This window comes from Sciurus carolinensis, chromosome 14 (genome assembly GCF_902686445.1).
Source record: "Sciurus carolinensis chromosome 14, mSciCar1.2, whole genome shotgun sequence".
In the NCBI taxonomy this organism is placed as follows: domain Eukaryota; kingdom Metazoa; phylum Chordata; class Mammalia; order Rodentia; family Sciuridae; genus Sciurus; species Sciurus carolinensis.
Genome location: NC_062226.1, coordinates 13,768,586 through 13,786,433, shown reverse-complemented (window position 1 = coordinate 13,786,433; position 17,848 = coordinate 13,768,586). Strand labels below are relative to the sequence as shown.

At 38.5% G+C, this 17,848-nt stretch overlaps 1 protein-coding gene across 2 annotated transcripts in view; it reads right to left on the bottom strand.

The window, feature by feature from the left end:
* LOC124964350 (complement C5) overlaps positions 1-5,823 on the bottom strand; it is a 99,127-nt gene extending 93,304 nt beyond the window's left edge. The window contains exons 1-3 of one of the 2 annotated variants that reach the window (XM_047524470.1): positions 5,694-5,738; positions 5,122-5,190; positions 1,321-1,513 (exon numbers count right to left, since the gene is read on the bottom strand). Coding sequence is in view for 1 of the 2 variants with exons in the window: in XM_047524469.1 (XP_047380425.1) it covers positions 1,321-1,513; positions 5,694-5,758 (258 nt within the window). In the remaining variant the exon portion in view is untranslated. Of the gene's footprint in view, positions 1-1,320; positions 1,514-5,121; positions 5,191-5,693 lie in introns of both variants that reach the window. The other variant, XM_047524469.1, reaches the window with a different exon arrangement.
* Between the last annotated feature and the right edge of the window lie 12,025 nt (positions 5,824-17,848).

The following is a 17,848-nucleotide window of genomic DNA, read 5'->3' as shown; positions in this document are numbered from 1 at the left end:
TGGCAAAGAAAGATACATTAGAATGTTAAGCTAAAATTAAATGCTTCAGAAACATTGATTTTTAGATTCCCTCGCCTTCATCTCCGTTTTCAACAGACTGTTCAATAGCACAGCTAGTGATTTAAATTTAAAGGTGAGCACCACAGGTGGCTAGTGGCAACCTTGCATTTTATGAAATGAGAGAGTGCCTACTGAAAACAACACCTGTGGGGGATAAATTTTAATTCTTAATAAACCTGATAAGTGCAAGTATTTGTTGAGATTAGAATACTTGCCATCCAAAACTAATGACAGAATTCTTATATTGGTCACAGTTTATTTAGATAGGTGTTGCTTAAATGTGAGTAATAAATACATGACTTTTAAAGGATTATATATATGAAAGACTCTTGATGTTGACATTTTATTATTTGTAGTATAATGAAAATCATTTACAGTGTCTTAAATATATCCAACCTAATATTAGCTGTAATATTCTTATGCTTATGACTTCACATAATTAAAAATCAAAACAATTGTAGAACTGATTCCAAAATATTAACAATCAATATGATTCTAACTTGAAGTTTTCATAAAATTTCAATTTTTTAATTCTTTTTGAATATTTTTTGGTTGTAGATGGACACAATACATTTATATTGTTTAAAAAAATTTTTATGTGGTACTGAGGATTGAACCCAGAGCCTCAAACGTGCTCAATTTTTAATTTCTTTATTAAGAACTCACTTTAGATAAACACAGGTCTCAATGAGCCCTAGAGCCCCTTCCAACTTTGATAATTCTTTGATTTTTCTGGTTCTTTTTTAAGTATCATAATTTTAAATAACAAATGACTTGCAAGCATGTCTCTAATCCATGCATGTCTTAATAGAAGAAGTTGGTTGATCAAGATTGATCTTTCTATATACCATGGGTTGTCAGTGAGAGCTATTTGTTTTGGTAGTCAATAGTTTATGACTTTGGGGATTTTAGAATATTGGAGTTTAGATAAACATACATTCAATAGCATCCATGGATGTTTGTGAGCAAAGTACTACAGATCGACATTCATATTCATATTCTTCTGTATATTTGCATGATAATTTCATAGCAAAAAAGGATTTTCAATTCCTTACCAAATAATTGCATCTTACACAATTCTTCTGTTTAGATTTTTATGTTTCAGTCATATTATCATTAGCAACCAATAATCATCTAATAATTACAGAGGGGTAGCATGGCACAAATGGTCAAATCTTAAGTTTATCAATACTCAAATATTGTACACATTTTATCCGAAATATTCTGTATATATAAAGAAAATGAAGGATAAATACATACGGTTAAAATTGTAGAGCTTTGGAATTTATTTTGTGGACTTAAAATAACATAGCTTGAAGAGTAACTAATTTTTTTATCAGGATAGCTTTTAACAGAGACTGTTGCATCAAATGCTTCGGTGTATCCATAAACTTGAATTACAATATTTTCTGATGCTCCCACATGAAATACTTTCGGTGCTGAAATGACATAGCTGTTGAAACATAAAAGGTTCAGTATCTTTATGTGACATCTGTTCTTATATTTTTTCTCACTTGTGAGACTCAACTTGAAATAGACATATTTCAAGTTAAATGATATTTTAAAATCAAAATTTATTTTGTGAACTTTGATAATTTCAGCATAGTTTCCAAGAATAAAGACCTGGGAAATGGAACTGGGAATTTGGTTTATGTTTAGAAAGGTAATAATAGCAGCCAGGGAGAACTCGAGGGTGTTCACTGCAACATACAAATGGGGACTTGCTTTTCTTCCTCCTTCCTCCTTTCCTCCCTCCCTCTCTCCCCCTTTCTTCTTCCTTCCTTCCTCTTTCTCCCATTGAAGAAAGAAGAAATACAGGCGCTAGACACTGAATTTCAGCTCTGCCATCTGCTGGCTGAATGATCGAGGTAAAGTCACTAAACTTGCCTGAAGCAAAAAGAGTATGTCCGTTAAGATATTGGGTTTTGTTTGTTTTTTAACCAGGCTGTGGTCAGGGTTAAATAAGATCATGTATATGGCAGCACCCAGCCTACTTAGTACTCAATAAAGAATAAGATCCACCAATTTCACCAAGTTAGTTCAAAGAACTAATCGTAGAAATATGTCTCTCTAGTGAGGGGATAAAGACAGAGAGAGAATGCAGGTGAGCTGGAGGAGGTATCTGGCAGCAGTGATGGAGCCCCATGAGGTCACAGTAATAACAATCATGACAATAATCACAATGGCAGCACTTGGGCAGTGATGTCAGAGCACGTTAGCACTTCCCTGGAACTCTTTTCATCTTTGCAAGCTAGGGGTACTGTAGGTACTATTGCTATTCCTGTTTTACATGTGATCAGAGGTTGATTTGATCAAGGACACGTGACTTATAAGTAAATGAAGTAAAAGTTTACATTCTGGTCTCTGTTGTATGTGTATAATTGAGGTCAAGGTTACAAGCATTGTTCCAATCATAGTTTGTCTCAATTTTATTTTTATGCATTTTATATAGGAATAGAAGTGAGCTATACAAACTTTTGAAACTCAAGTTTTAAAATATGATTTTTCATTGTCTTATTAAATAGAAACTTTCACATATAAACTAGATTATTAATTACATATCACTTGAGTATCTAATTTGAATAGTGAGAACTGCATAAGAAGTACCTATCAATCCAAAAGGGCCTAGTGATTGACTGATTGAAGTGTTCCCACAGACTTGGGATGCACCCATCACCCCACTGGGCAGAATTACCTCAGGCTCCTACCAACAGCTGATATTTTTAAAAAGTCTTTAAAGATCAACAAGTCTATAGTAACAAAATTAGTTTAGCAGTAAATAATTCCTTTAAAGTACAAGAAGTTCTCTACATAACTAATTTGGAGCCAATTATAGGTAGATTTAAAAATCTCCAGACTTCCAACCACCAGCCAATCATCTCAGTCATTTGCTTAGCAGGGGACTGCAGGAAATAAGAAACGGTAATAAGATATTTATTGAAGTCTCCCTGTGTGCTAGGCACCATCCCAAACTGTGTGTGTGTATCCTTATACATTATATATTATTACCCATTATATAGTGTATATTACTCATTATATATATTAAATTATTACTTACCACATTCTATCTATCGTTGTGTTGTTATAACTATTTGGTGAGGACAGTCTTATTATTGCACCCATTTTAAGATGAGCAAGTTGCTTATTAGCTTGGTTAAGATCACAAAGTTATAGAATTAAGAATTGAATCTGAGAAGCCCTTTTCCAGAATTTGCATTTTCAACAGCCAGCCTAAACAGAACTTAAGACTTTTTTCCTACTCACATTATTTTATTTTAAATTTTTTATCTTTACAGGGTGTATTTTGATTCATTGTACACAAATGGGGTACAACTTCAATTCTGTGGCTGTGCACGACGTAGATTCACACCATTCATGTAATCACACGTGTACGTAGGGTAATGATGTCTGTCTCATTCCACCATCTTTCATACCCCCACTGTCTCCCCCATCTCATTTCCCTCTATGTAATCCAAAGTTCCTCCATTCTTCTCTTACCCCCAGCCCCCCCACCCCCATTATGTATCATCATCCACTTATCAGGGAAAACATTCGGCCTTTGGTTTTTTGGGATTGGCTTGCTTAACTTAGCATGATATTCTCCAATGTTTGGAAGACTTTTGCAATCAGAACATTTGGAGATAAAAAGCTATTTTAATTTGTTTTCTTAGAAACTTGTCACTTTTCATTTTGTATTGTTTTGAGTTGTCTTTTTGGTGGTAGTGGTGAGACATTGTGTATTCAGTACCTAGAAGCTCTTAGGAGGCCCACACCTGGAATTCCTGCTATTTGGGAGGCTGAGGAAGAAGGATTACAAGTTTGAGGCCTGCCTAGACAATTTATAGCAAGACGCTGTCTCAAAATGAAAAACAAGAAGGACTGGGACATAACTCCGTTCCTTGGTTCAGTCCCCAGTTGTATGAACTGGGTTCATACAAGTTTTGGTCCGTATTGATGTACTGATATTATGATCTATCCATATGATGAATTTCATATTTTAATTTTCTTTCAACAGCTATAGAGGATCAGGCTGCTGAGCTTTCAGAGGCAAGAATGCTTCTTCAGCCTCTACCTAGAATGTTTTCCCAGCTGATCACACGGGTTCTTCCCTCACTTCTTCAACATCTGCTAGAGTGTCACCTCCTTAAGAGAACTCTCCTGCTCACACTTTTAAATAGTGTTCCATCATTTCCTTATCTTCTTACTTTCCTTTATTTTTACTTTATGATACTAGTAACTACCTGTCCTCATTTATTCCTTCCTTCATTGATTCGTTCATTTGTCATTTGCTTCTCCCATGAGAAGCAAGCTCTAGGAATCATCTTTTCTCATCTGCTATACCCTCAGTGCTATCACGTGCTAGGTGCTTAATAAACAGTTGTTCAATCAATTAAAGTGATCGATTATCACTTTTTCAGAACAAGTAAGGAAGTGCTTTTTATTAAGGGCAAGGCAAGGTAGTAGGGGAGAATTCAGAATGTCCTTGAATAAAAATCTTGAGACCCTAGTGTCTAGCCCTAGTTCTGACATCAATGTGAAGTCAACTAATACCAATTTCTATAAACTTCAACTCATTATCTCAAAAATGAAAAAATAAATATATATACAAATATAATGCATCAATTAAAAAATAGATAAATAGAAAACCAATAAAGCAGAGGAAGGGGAACAGGGGAGGAAGGAGGAGAGGGAAGGAGGTTGTACTTGCAATTGAAATAGAGAAAACTGTTATATACATTTATGAATATGTCAAAATGAGACACAGTATTACCTATAACAATAATGCACAAAGAAATTAAAAAACATTAAAAAGTAACAAAAACTAAGGTAATGGGGTGATTGTGGCCATGTGATAAAATCTCAGACTAGAGATGGGAAGATGCTATAAATTTATGACAGCCTAAGCATTTGTATTTATAATATATTTAATATATTTATATGGGAAATTTTGATAAAATGGAAAAATTGAAGTGATAAGGAAAAGACATGAATTAAAGTCCTGCCTCTGTCTCTCTCTAGCAGTGTGACCTTTGGTCAATCACTTGCCATATCTGGACTTACCTTCACATATGAAATGAGTTGGTTCCATTAGACAATACCCAGTTACTTTTCAGGATTCAAATATTGTGTCTAGATATGAAATCACCATTAATAAGACATAGTTTAAAATGCATATGATCTCAATATCACTAAAAATTGTGAAGAATTAACTCACGAATGTAGAAGTTAATTGCAACAATAAATTTTCAAATCACAGTATTAGAATTAACTACCAAGTAACTCTGGTTTAGCTGTGTATAGTCCATCAAAAACAAAGAAAACTAAGCACCAAATACAAATAAGCAATAAATGCCAAGACAGTTATTATCCTGAGTTTACTTTGTGCCTATTTTGAAGAGGAATTTGAATATTCATTTATGTCAATTTTTTATAAATAATCTTATAAAATCTGTCGCTTTATTAGCCACTCATCAAATCAAAATGCTTCTATGACTTTCTCATCTAGAACTGAGACTATTCATTTGGTTCTCTCAGGAGAAATTATTTTCAAATTAACACAATCTGTTGAACTTACTTTTTCACTCATCACTACTAAGATACATTATGAAATGAAGATGATTTGTCTTACTTACGTTTGTTCCTGACCCCAACTTTTCTCCAGGAAGATTAAAAGACAAAGTATTTCCAAAAGGCCCATGGCTAGAGGTGGTTTAAACCATGGACTCAAACTGCTTGAAGCTACTTTCCTTTTAAATAAACGGAGTTTAAAGAATTTGGATAAATTAGTTTTATGGTTAATTATTAATTCTGAAAGAGGGTATCTCTGAGGAAGAAAACTAAAATTGAAACGAAAACACTAAAGATAGAAGGTACTTTATAGCAACTTATACTCAGGGGACTTAATTCTATTAATACAAATAAAAAGACTCTATAGTGAGAGTTTAGCCCTATGAAGACCAGCTGAGTGCTAGAAACCAGGAAGCCACCTTTAGCCCTTCTTCTCTAGACTAGAGCAATTGCTCTGATGTTGTTTCCTGATTTTTAGCAGGTGTCCAGTCGATCCCACTTGTTCCTGATAGTGATGAAGACCTACCTTGATTCAGTTTCAATCTGAGATGATTTTAGAAGAGTTCTGAATGAATCAAGTGTCATAAGATTGTCTCTTTGAGAGAAGACTTAAAGGTGGTACTGTCATTGATGCTGGAAATGGTCTAAGGATAACTGAGATCTGCAAAAGGGGTTCAAAGGATAGTTGCTTGGTCTTTCCCAGTCTAGACAGAAAGCTGAACATTATGTAGAGAAAAGCTTGAAACTGTCAGTGGAACACTATGCTGAGGATGCTAAGTACCAACCAAACACTGGAGTTTGGAGGGAATGCATATCCTCCAATACCCATCTATTCATCCACTGCTCCTTCAAAATCTGCATTCATTTAGACACAGAATATCCGTATTTAAAAGTTAATGTATTTGTGTGAAGACTTTAGAATTTTGGTACTACAGCTCAAGAAAGACAAAGCTTCCTATAATAACTGAGTATAGCAATTAATTTACAATTAAATAAAATTTTAACTTTATTTTTTTGGTACTGGGGATTGAACCCAGGGCTTCATGGCTACTAGGCAAATTCTCTACCACTGAACTATATGCCTAACCCTTTCTTTAAGATTTTTAATTTGGTTTTATAATTTTTATATTCATTAGAAAAATTTTACTCCTAATTTCTACCTCAGTATGTAACATATACTCTACTTAAAATAGAGTTCACATCCCAAACATATTTCTATAAATCAGATGTGGTCCCATTGACATTCTTTGCTTTGCATTGATAAGGTTCTATTTACTTACACCTTCATACTGAATTTGGTAGGGGAAAAAGGACACATGGATTTTACTAAAGGTGTCTCTTACACATGTCGCTGAAATGACAGAAATCTGCCACTTCTGTCTGGCCACTTAGCCCATTAACATCAGAAGAAAATCTGTCAAATGATTAACTGAGTTGCGAAAGATAGGTCAAGTTAAACAAAGCACTTTCGCCATCACTTTCGGGAAAAGAAACTTAGAGAAGAAAACACTCCAATCATCGTGGGTAATATTTGCATTTTAAGTGCAAAGAAGTTTCTTTGCTTGTGCTATAGTACAAATGCTATGAATGGTATTTGCAAAGCTTTGGCATGTTTCGCTGTAGAACATATTTAAAGAATGAAGTTCAAAGATTCTCAAAAGAACTGAAGTTGAACAATTTATAGATTCTCAACCATTTCCATTTTTTTCCTTTTAGAAGTCCATCAAAGATGGATTTTTTTCTTTTATGGTAAAATGTGACCTTTGAGTCAATCTTTGTTTTGTTTATTTCATTTTATTTTTGTACAAATACTGCATTTCTAAAAGAGGAGAATCTCAAATCTGGCAGAAGTTTTGATACTCACTTAACCTTCCTCTTGATACTACCTGCATTCTGCCCTCCAGGTGGAGCCCAGAGGACTTAACCTCATTTACAAGCCCCTCCTGATCTGGTCCTGCTTGGTTCTCCAGCCTCCAGGGTCCCATTCCTCCCCACAGCCGAGGGTCTGAAGTATGTGTGATGATTCCCTGAAGTCACCATGACAGGAAGGTGCTCCTAGAAGGATGATAATTTTGCATCTTTCAGGTTTTTTGTTCATGATTTTTTCATGATTATTTAGTTAAAAGGTTGTAGAAACCCATTTTCTATTAATACAAACTACATACTTTTTTTATATGTGATAAAGGATTTTATTGTGTATCAATTTCAAAACCAAACTACTCTAAGGGAGGCAATATCATTGGGTTGTAAATTCAGAGAATGCAAAAAGCAGCAATATTTTATGTGTTCTTATTTTGAGAAACTCAGCCCACCAGACTGCTGGCTTCAGGTGCCTGCTGCCTGGCTGGTGCAGGAGAGGTGGTATGGCCCATGAGTGCCCCATGCAATTTGCACAGGCCTGTTCAGTCTCTGGGGCCCACCAGAGACTTTTTCCAGAGAAAAGGAGATGTCTCCCCAGAATTAGATCATTCTCCATTGAGACTTGGGATCACTCAAGGTGTGTTCAACAGTGGAAGGGCGGCACTCGGTGCTTCTGGGTACGGCACCTTTGCTCCTCAGCCTGCCCGTAGTCTCATGCCTTCCTGCTGTTCTTCTTCATCTACTTATACCCTCTGTTAGGCGTGTCTGTGGAACGCTGGGTAATATATGGATTACTGCTTCCAGCTCTGGAGAACGTGACACACGCAGTGCCTTTATTTAAGTGCTTCCTCTTAATAGTGGCATGGAAGGAAATCTCAGAGTGCAAACTACATCCTGTTAGGAAAATTTATGAGTAAATATCTCTCATCAGTCTGTTGTTTCCTGTTGGGCATGTGTGTGTTTAAATGGATTGAAATGTGCATTGAGCTACCAAAGTGTTTTTTGAAACAAAATCTTACAGAGAAGTTTGATGTGTGAACCGAGTGGGACAGCCCGGCCATCTGCCCATTGTCCACATTTAAACCTTCAAGGGCCCTCGAGGAGGCTACACAGGAACCCTGGGGTCCCTGGACATGTTGTTTAAAAACCACTGACTTAAACCACCAAATAACTTCTTCCCAAATTTCGTTTAATTGTTCTATTCCTGTTAGTTCCCTCTACCAACTTACCTAAATCCAGGTTGAAATAAGGTTTTCAGTTGATCAGACCAAAGGAGAAACCCACTACTATAGTTTAGATCTGGAATGTTCCCCAAACTCCCAAGTATTAACAGCTTTCTTTTCAGAGTGGAACTATTGAGATACGGAACCTTCCAGAGGTTGGGTGGGGCCTGGTGGGAGGTCTTCAGGGCCTCGAGGGCATGCCCTGGGTGGTAGTGACCTTAGCCCTGTCCCTTTCTTTTTCTCTTTCACTTTCCAGCCATGAGGGGAGTGGTTTTTGCTTCACTACTCACTGCTGTGGTGATGTGTTGCTTCAAGTCCTATCAGAGCCCAAAAAGCAATGAGCTTCCCATACTGGAAACTCCAAAACTGAGAGCCAAAATAAACTTCTTCCCTTTATAAATCGATTATCTCAGGTGTTTGTTATAGTGATGGAAAGCTGACCACAGCCTCTTTTCTCCTTGTGCCTGTGATCCACTACTTTAGCTCAAGTTAAAATTATTTTCCCAAGTGACTTGGGTTATCAAAACCAGACCCTGAAACAGCCCTGTTCCTTCATAATTCTGTACCAGGCAGTATCCATATCCAAATCTAGTATCCCACACCTCATCAAGAGTTTATCACATACCATGATAACCTGGTAGAGGAGAACAGAAAGGTGACTCCTAGGTATATACCTCAGGAAAAAATTCACAAAGTGCCTAGAGATTAGTACAGAGGTGTTCTTTGTGGTATTCCTTGTAATATCAAAAATTAGAATGCAATTTACAAAATAGGATGATAAATTACTGTATATTCATCCATTCCAAGGTGTAATACACAAAAAAAACATAACTTTTGTGAAGCTCAAAAGCACACGAAGTAACCTCCTTGTCTACTGACACATCTATAGTAATAATACAAACATACCGTTCTTTCTGTTGTAGATGAATTTGTATTTAAATCCCAAATGGCAACTGAAGAAAGATAAAGGGGAAAGATGTTGCTCACAGTATTCTTTTAAGTTACTAGAGTAGTGGGTTAGAATAGCAAGTTCCAAAGGCCACTTTGGGTGCTAATTAATGAGACAGGAGAGGACTTCAGAGTAGGGGAGGGGGTGGCAAGCCATAAGGTAATCGAGTGTCAGCAATGGAGTGCAGTTAAGCACATTTGCTTCAGAAGAAACAAAGAGATAATTCCCACTCTGCCTTTCCTGCTCCGCTCCAGGGAATCTATAGATGTGTGGAAGAGGACCTCACTGGCCCTCTTCTGTCTACACCCCATACCTTTTAATGTATCAAGCTCAGTCCATTAATCCCCTCTTTGACTCCACTGATACACTTTTTCAGACAACCTTACTTCTTGTTCAACACAAGTTCCTTCTTCTAACTACAGTACCCAGTACAGTACTACAGTACCTACTACTCCTCCAGTGACCAGGGGTGGCCTCAAGATGGCCCCCATTGATCCTTACCTCCCGGGTATTCAAGGCGCCCTCCTGTGGTCCCCTCCCACACTGTATCAGAGTTGGGCCATTAGGCAAATAGAATACAGCAAAAGTAAAGCTGGGTGACTTCTGAGGTTAGGTCATACAAGACATGGCTCTTCCTGACTTGCTCTCTGACAAATTTCCTTTTCTGGGGGTGAAGCGGGACAGAAGAAGCTGGACACCTGAAGAATTTTCAGGAAGCAGGTTTATTGATTGCAGGTTCAGAGGTGGCTTGCACCTAAGAATTCTTCCTCTGAACAATGAGTACAAAAGTTCTTTGAACTTTATGTCCAGGGGAGGGGGCAGGAGGTTCACATGACAGGCACGTTTTATTCATCCTCTAGACAGAGGTTTCATAAGTTTTTTTTTTCCTCTCCAAACCTGGCATTTACAAAAAAGAGGAAACTACCAACCATAGTGCCTTCTGCATGCAGAAGATTTTGCTGATAGAAAGCTGTCTGAAGAAGAGGAACTTACATGTTACAAACATAGTGGGAACATAATTAAACACTGCTTAATTATGGCAAGGGTCTTTTGGGTGGGGGTCTCTGGCCTGCTTCAGGGGTATCCAGCGACTGTGCAGTGAGGACTCTGCAGAAGACTATGGAAAGGCCCCTGTAGAAAGGAGGTAAGTCCTCTACCAGAGCCTGTGAGCAAGCTGCGCCGCCCTAGCCATGCGCTCAGGTGACTGCAGCCCCCCCCCCGCCCATCTCAACTGCAACCTCAGAAGAGCGCCTGAGCCAGGATTAGCCAACTAAACCATTCCTGAATTCTTGCCCATAGGAGCCGAGGAGGTTAATTAATGTCTGTTGCTATTTTAAGTCACAATTTTTGAGGTAATTTATAATACTGTAGTAGTTAACTTCTACCCTGGAGCAGATATTTTTCCAAAAAGGTAACTTTCATAAAAGCTGCTTACATCCACTACCACCACAAACAGGAACTTAATCCTTTGGCATCAGCACTTTGCAAGTGTTCTGAAGTCCTTAAAGAACAGTGGCTTTAAAGGAAACCTGCTTTGAAAGCACCACCTGCTGATAGTAAGTTAACAGCTTCCCAAAGAAAGCTGGAACAATCCATTCTGCTCTAGCAACACCTTTGATTCTGGTTGACTCTGGCTTCGGATCTTATATCTCTTCTGAGAACTAACTTCTTCAATTCCTGGAAGTAACAGGAATGCTGATGTGTGACATCCTTTACAATTGAAAAATCATATACACATGCGAGCAGGTTTTAGTCAGCCTTTTCATTACTGTGACCAAAACACCTGACAAGAACAATTAGAGGAGGAAAAGTTTATTTGGCTCATAGTTTCAGAGATCTTAATCCATAAATGGACATCTCCATTGCTCTGGGCCCAGGTGAGACAACATCATGTCAGAAGGGGATGAAGGAGGAAAGCAGTTCAGGACATGGCAATCAGGAAGCAGGGTCTCTGCTCCCCAGGGATGAAATATAAACCCCAAAGGCACACCCCCAGCGTCTCTCCAGCCACACCCTGCCTGTGGATTTCATCCATATCAGTGGATTAGCCCACTGATTAGGTTACAACTCTCATAAACTAATTGTTTCACCTCTAAATATTCTCGCATTGTCTCACACATGAGCTCTTGGGGGACACCTCATATCTAAACCATAACAGAGTTCTTCTTGTTAGGGAACAGACAGATGAGGATGGTGGGAACATGAGATTAAGAGAATAATTTCATAAAATGGGCCCCCAGTGCTGACCCACACGTACCTTCTTTTCCAAGAAGCGCTTACCTGTAGCCCTGCCTGGCCTAAGGGACAGGATATGTCTCCTTCCTTAGTGAACTACCTGTTAACTGCAGGAAATGCAGGCCCCAAATAATGTCCATGGGAGGGACCCTGGAGACTTCCGTGACCAGATCCTGAAACTCTGGGAGATAAGGACTGAAGGGACAATGGGTTAACAAGGCTGCAGCCATTTCTCCCTTGATTCTGCACCCCTAACCGCCCCCCCCCCCCCACACACTCACCATTTTACAACCTAGATTGTTACTGACTGTGAGCAATCAAGATAACTCACTACCTTCCTCGATTGTTAACCTGCGAACTTCCTCATGGGTCATTGGTCCGATTGTTATTAGCCCACAAACTTTCACTACTTAAGAAAAGCTCCCCCACCTCTCCCTCTCTCTCCCTCTTTCTCTCACGCTTAAGGGCAGACACTCTGTTCATCTACTTAATAAAATCTATTGTGTGAGTTCCTATGTCCGGAGTGGTTTTCTGGGTGCTTTTAAGGACAGTTGCTTCTAACCATAAAATCTGTAAGAATGTATGGTTAAGAATCCAATTAGAACCAGTCAGTATTGACCAAGTGACCTAGAGTTGCCAGACAGTAGGGACTTCAGAGTCTGATGTCACCCTGCTATCAGTCAAAAGTCTAGAAGGGGACCTAGGCAGAACTCTTTGAAAACTTCTCTGGGATTCCGCAGTAAAACTGAGGTCTATTGACCCTCTCCTCTCTGAGAGGAATCGCTCTCTCTCTTGAGAGTCCCTGTTCCCTTTTGCTCTCTTCAATAAACTCATTCCTGTTACTCTGAATGACATGTCTGAAATCTTTGACTTGTTTGCAAGAATCGGGGTTTGAAAGGGGGTCTTCATGCTGCCTCAGTTTCTCTGAAGGCCCCAGCTTCGTGCATAACATTCAGATTGTTCTTTCTAGCATCTTATTTCTCCTGCTTTTCCAATTCTTTCTGCCTGAAAAAGTTTTTGAAACAAAGATATGCAGTAATCTGTTTAAAAAAAAAAAAAGCCAGATATCACAAAACAACTTTTCAATGGATTCTTTTCTTCTAAAACAATGGCCAAATCTCAAATGTGTGGTCTATTCTCCCAACCCCACCAACTTTATGTAGTTTTCTTCCCCTCATCTATTGAGAGACACCCCCTCCAATGCTTTATGGATATGCACACGAAAGTTAGAAAGAAAAAAAAATTAATGAAATGATTGCCCACTGCAGAAGTCCTTTGATGTTGACTGGCATGATTGAGCATTATCTGCAGTGTAGCAAAAAATCTGATGATTAGAAAGTCTTTACAAAAAAACAGAATCCCATAAAAAGTAGACCTGGTCAACTCTATAATTTGAGGGACCTAGTGCAAGAGGAAAATGTGAAGGCTCTCATTCAAAAAAGCAAGGAAGAGTGCTGTTCAGGTATTGAAATATAAAGCCTTTTCCTTTCTTCTGTATAGTATCTCCCTCAACTTCTCATGGTGCTTTTTAATCTTATTTTTAATGCACTTGACAGTAAAGTAAAATTAAAAATTTAACTCATTGGCATGAATTTTACCATTTCTCTTCCTCTTGTGCAAAGGCAGTTTCAAATGCAAACATAAAAGCATTTCACTCCTTGTTTGTTTTAGTCAGTTTTTTCACTGCTGTGACTAAAAGAGCTGACCAAAACAATTTGAGGAGGAAGAGTTTACTTAGGGGCTCACAGTTTCAGAGGTCTCAGTCCATAGACAGTTGGAAGGACTGGAGGTGAGGCAGATCCTCATGGTGGTGGAAGAAAGCAGCTCACATGATGATCAGGAAGCAGAGAGACACCTCTTTCCAGTTATGGGTATATACCTGAAAGACATGCCTCCAGTGACCCACCTCCTCTGACCACACCCCCGCCCCTCCTTCAGTCACCACTCAATTAATCCCATCAGGTGATTTTAATTCACTGATTGGGTGAAGGCTCTCATAACTCAACATTTCTCCTCCAAACCTTCTTGCATTGTCTCACACATGAACTATTGGGGTACACCTCACATCCAAACCATAACATGGGTGGAATGGCCAAATTACACGACTCCCATTGCACAGCTTCTTCATGCACGTCTATTCCATTCTTCCCAGCACTCTATGAATGCTGCATAAAATTGGCTCAGTTATTTTAATTTTAGTTTTTGATGTATTCTAACAACACTCTCTACCTTTGCTAACAAATGAATAAGAAAGTCTGAAGGGAAAAGGAACTATGGTTTATCTTTCCTTCTCTTATATTATATTCGGTGTAAGTGGTTGCTTGACACAGGGAAATAACATGCATAGTAAATAATATAAGATTCCTTGTTTTTAGAACGTCACTGCCTTGGTCTGTGCTCAGAATTCTGGTTCCAAAGGGAAATGTGGCCTCTTTGGGCTGCCATTGAGCCCTGCTTGCTCAGCTGTAGAACAGACGCAGCTTGACTGACTTTGAGTCTCTATAAACTTCCACACAGCACGGGTGCCCTGGAACTCTGTGTTCATGGGGTATTGTACATACTCTATGTGAATGAGGTGGCAAGGAATGGTGGGTGTAAGCCTTGTGCTGTCTCCTGATTCTGTGCATGCTCCACTGACCCACCAGAGTTCACTTAGAAAAACCAGCTTTAAAGATAAAATTATTATTAATTTCAAGACAGCAATGGCAGAACACTTTAGTTTTCTAAGTTTGGAATCCTTCTTGAGTGAAAAGCCCTGGGAAATTGCTCAAGTTGCTTGTCCCTGAATCACGAGAGGATCTAAATTAGGAGTGAACTTATATCTGATACCGAAGACAAATTCTTAGCATATCATCAGATCTTTTAATAATGCAGGGCAATGTGTTTGCAGAGTGATCAAAAATTTCAAGAGAAATCTTTTTTTTTTTTTTTGTACTGGGGATTGAACCCAGCGGCACTTAACCACTGAGCCGCATCTTCAGCTCTGCCCCCACCTGTTTTGTGTATTTTATTTAGAGACAGGGTCTCACCGAGTTGCTTAGGGCCTCGCTAAGTTGCTGAAGCTGGCCTTGAATTTGCGATTCTTTTGCCTCAGCCTCCTGAGCCACTGGGATTACAGGTGTGGGCCACTGCGCCTGATTCACGAGAAAATTTTAAGAGGCTAAAATAGGTAACATTGAACAGGTGCACTTGTGTCCTGTGATGGTTAATCCTGTGGTCTGAATGTTTGTAACCCCTAAAATATATACGTTGAGTCCTAACTACCAAAGTGATGGTATTATATAGAATTTTTGGTTGATAGTCTTTTTTTCAGCACTTAAATATATAATGCCATTATCTTGTGACCTCCCTGTTTTCTGATGAGAAATTGCCTGTTAATTTTATAGAGGATCCTTTATATCGTACTGTGCTGCTTTTCTCTTGTTATTTTCAAGATTCTCTTTTGATCGTTGACTCTTTTTTTTTTTTTTTTTTTTTCCCTCTCATTTTCCCGGCAGGGGATTTGAACCGGGGTCCTTAGGCATGAAAGGCGAGCGCTCTCCAAAGGAGCCATTACTTCAGCTCCATGATCGTTGACTCTTGATGGTTTTATTTTAATATATCCAGACGTAGCTGTCTCTGAGCTTATGATACTTGGAGTTTAGGGATGTGTAATTAATATTTTTCATTGTATTTGGAAGTTGTTGACCATTGTTTCTTCAATATTTTTTCTGCCTTTCTCTTTCTCCTTTCCTGGAACTCGCTGTATGCATATGTGTTTGGTGTTGTCCCAGGGGTTTCCCTTTATGCACATGTGGGTACATTTGATATAGCAAGAAGGTAGACAGAGACTACTTATTTTTCTTACTCTTTCTCTTTTTTGCTCCTCAGACTGGATAATCTCAATTCATCTATCTTTCAGTTTGCTGAGTATTTCTTCAGCATGCTCAAATCTACTGGTGAATACCTCTGGTGAACTTTTCATTTCAATTATTCTAGTTTTCAACTCCAAAATTTCTGTTTGGTTCTTACTTATAATTTCTGTCTCTTTGATGATATTCCTTATTTGGGGAGACATCATCCTTATAATTTATTTTATTCCTTTACACATGGCTTCCTTTAGTTCTTTGGTCATGTAATGTCTGTATCCAGGAAGACCAATATGTAGACTCCTACGGTGCAGATGTTATTGATTTTACAACTGTGTGTCTACACTCTCCTGCTTCTTTGCATGTCTTCTAAACTGCATATTAACCCATTAAGTTCCAGGTTTTCAGTTTCTGTGAATATTTCCACAAAATTTACATAGTTGCATTAAAATAGGTTGGAAATGATATTAATTAATATTAAGCAATACTAAATAATGTTATATTATGATAATTATGTTATTATACAATCATGTTATATATTATGTATTATAAACTATATTTAAGTTTTTATAGGCATCCCACATCTGGGATAATGGGACGAAATGGGTTAATAATATATGAAGAAACTCTGGAAAATTCAATCAATAGGTTAGATTTGAACCTTAATTTATTTATTTTTATTTATTTGTTTATTTTACTGTGGATTGAACCCTGGGCACTTTACCCATGAGCTATACCCCCAATCTTTCTCTTTTTTTGAGACAGGGTCTCGCTAAGTTTACTGAGTTTGCCCTCGAACTTGCAATCCTCCTGCCTCAGCCTCCCAAGGTGCTGGATTATCGATGTGTGCCACTGTTCCTGGCTCAAACTTTAATTTAGAAAAGCTTCCATTTTCGAGTGTGAGTGGCAATTCCTAAAATATTTTTGAACAATTTTTAGCAGCAATATTCAGAAAGGTCATAGGACTGGATTGTTTTTCCATGAAGTTACCCCTTTAATTCTTTGAAACAAATGTGATGATTCCCAGTTAATAGAATAAAAAGTGATTTATTCTACTGTAAATTATGAAAATACAGGTATGTAAAAATGCCTTCCAAAATTTAATTAACTTAAAGTTAGTGCTTATTCTGGGAAATTTGGGAAATAGTATTTATTTAGTATATCTGGAGTAGATTTCTTTGTGAGAATTGGATCATTGCTTTTCATGAATCTTACCAACATTGACTTCTGTCCCCTGTCTTTCTTTTCTCCTCTATCTTTCATTTCTATTTCTTTTTCTCCACTATAAACAGTTAAACACATTTTTGTTGGGGGCTGTGCCATGCGGGCTGCACCGGGATGGCACCCGGCGGCCAGCGGAGGTTGTTTTGATCACATCGGCAGTGAGGAGGTTGATTAATATAAGCACACCCAGGTGATTTATCATTGGCCATATTCAATTAAGTTCACGCACACGACCTGTGCACTGGTGTTCTCAAGTGCTCCTGCTCGTACCTGCTCCTTTTAACCTTTGCCATAATAGGGCAGCTGGCTCCTCGCCTAATCTCAACTGCCATGGCCCCGCCCTCCGCCTCCTGGAGGGAGTATAAGCGAGCAGTAGACAGAAGGCAAAAAGTAGCAGCTAGCAAAGAGAAAAGAAGCAGCAGAGAAAAGAAGCAGCAGCTAGCAGAGAGAAGCAGCAGCTAGCAGAGAGAAGAAGCAGCAGTAAGCAGAAGCAGCAGTAAGAAGAAGCAGTTAGGAGAAGCAGCTAGCAGAGAGAAGCAGCAGCTAGCAGAGAGAAGAAGCAGCAGTAAGCAGAAGCAGCAGTAAGAAGAAGAGTTAGGAGAAGCAGCTAACAGAGAGAAGCAGGCAGCGGCAGAAGGCAGATCGTAGAGCAAAGAACTGAGAACACACCTCTAGGTCGTAGATCACAGATAGATAGCACCTAGTTCACAGGATGCAGGATGCACCTGTAAGAAGAAGCAGCAGAACTCTAAGAAGAAATAAGCATAGAAGCCTGTCTTTCTCTAAAACTTTTTCTATAAGCAAAGCCTATCTTTCTCTCAAAGCCTCTCTTCCTCTAAAATCAAGCAAGCTTTTCTTTCTCTATAAGCTAGAGAATAAGC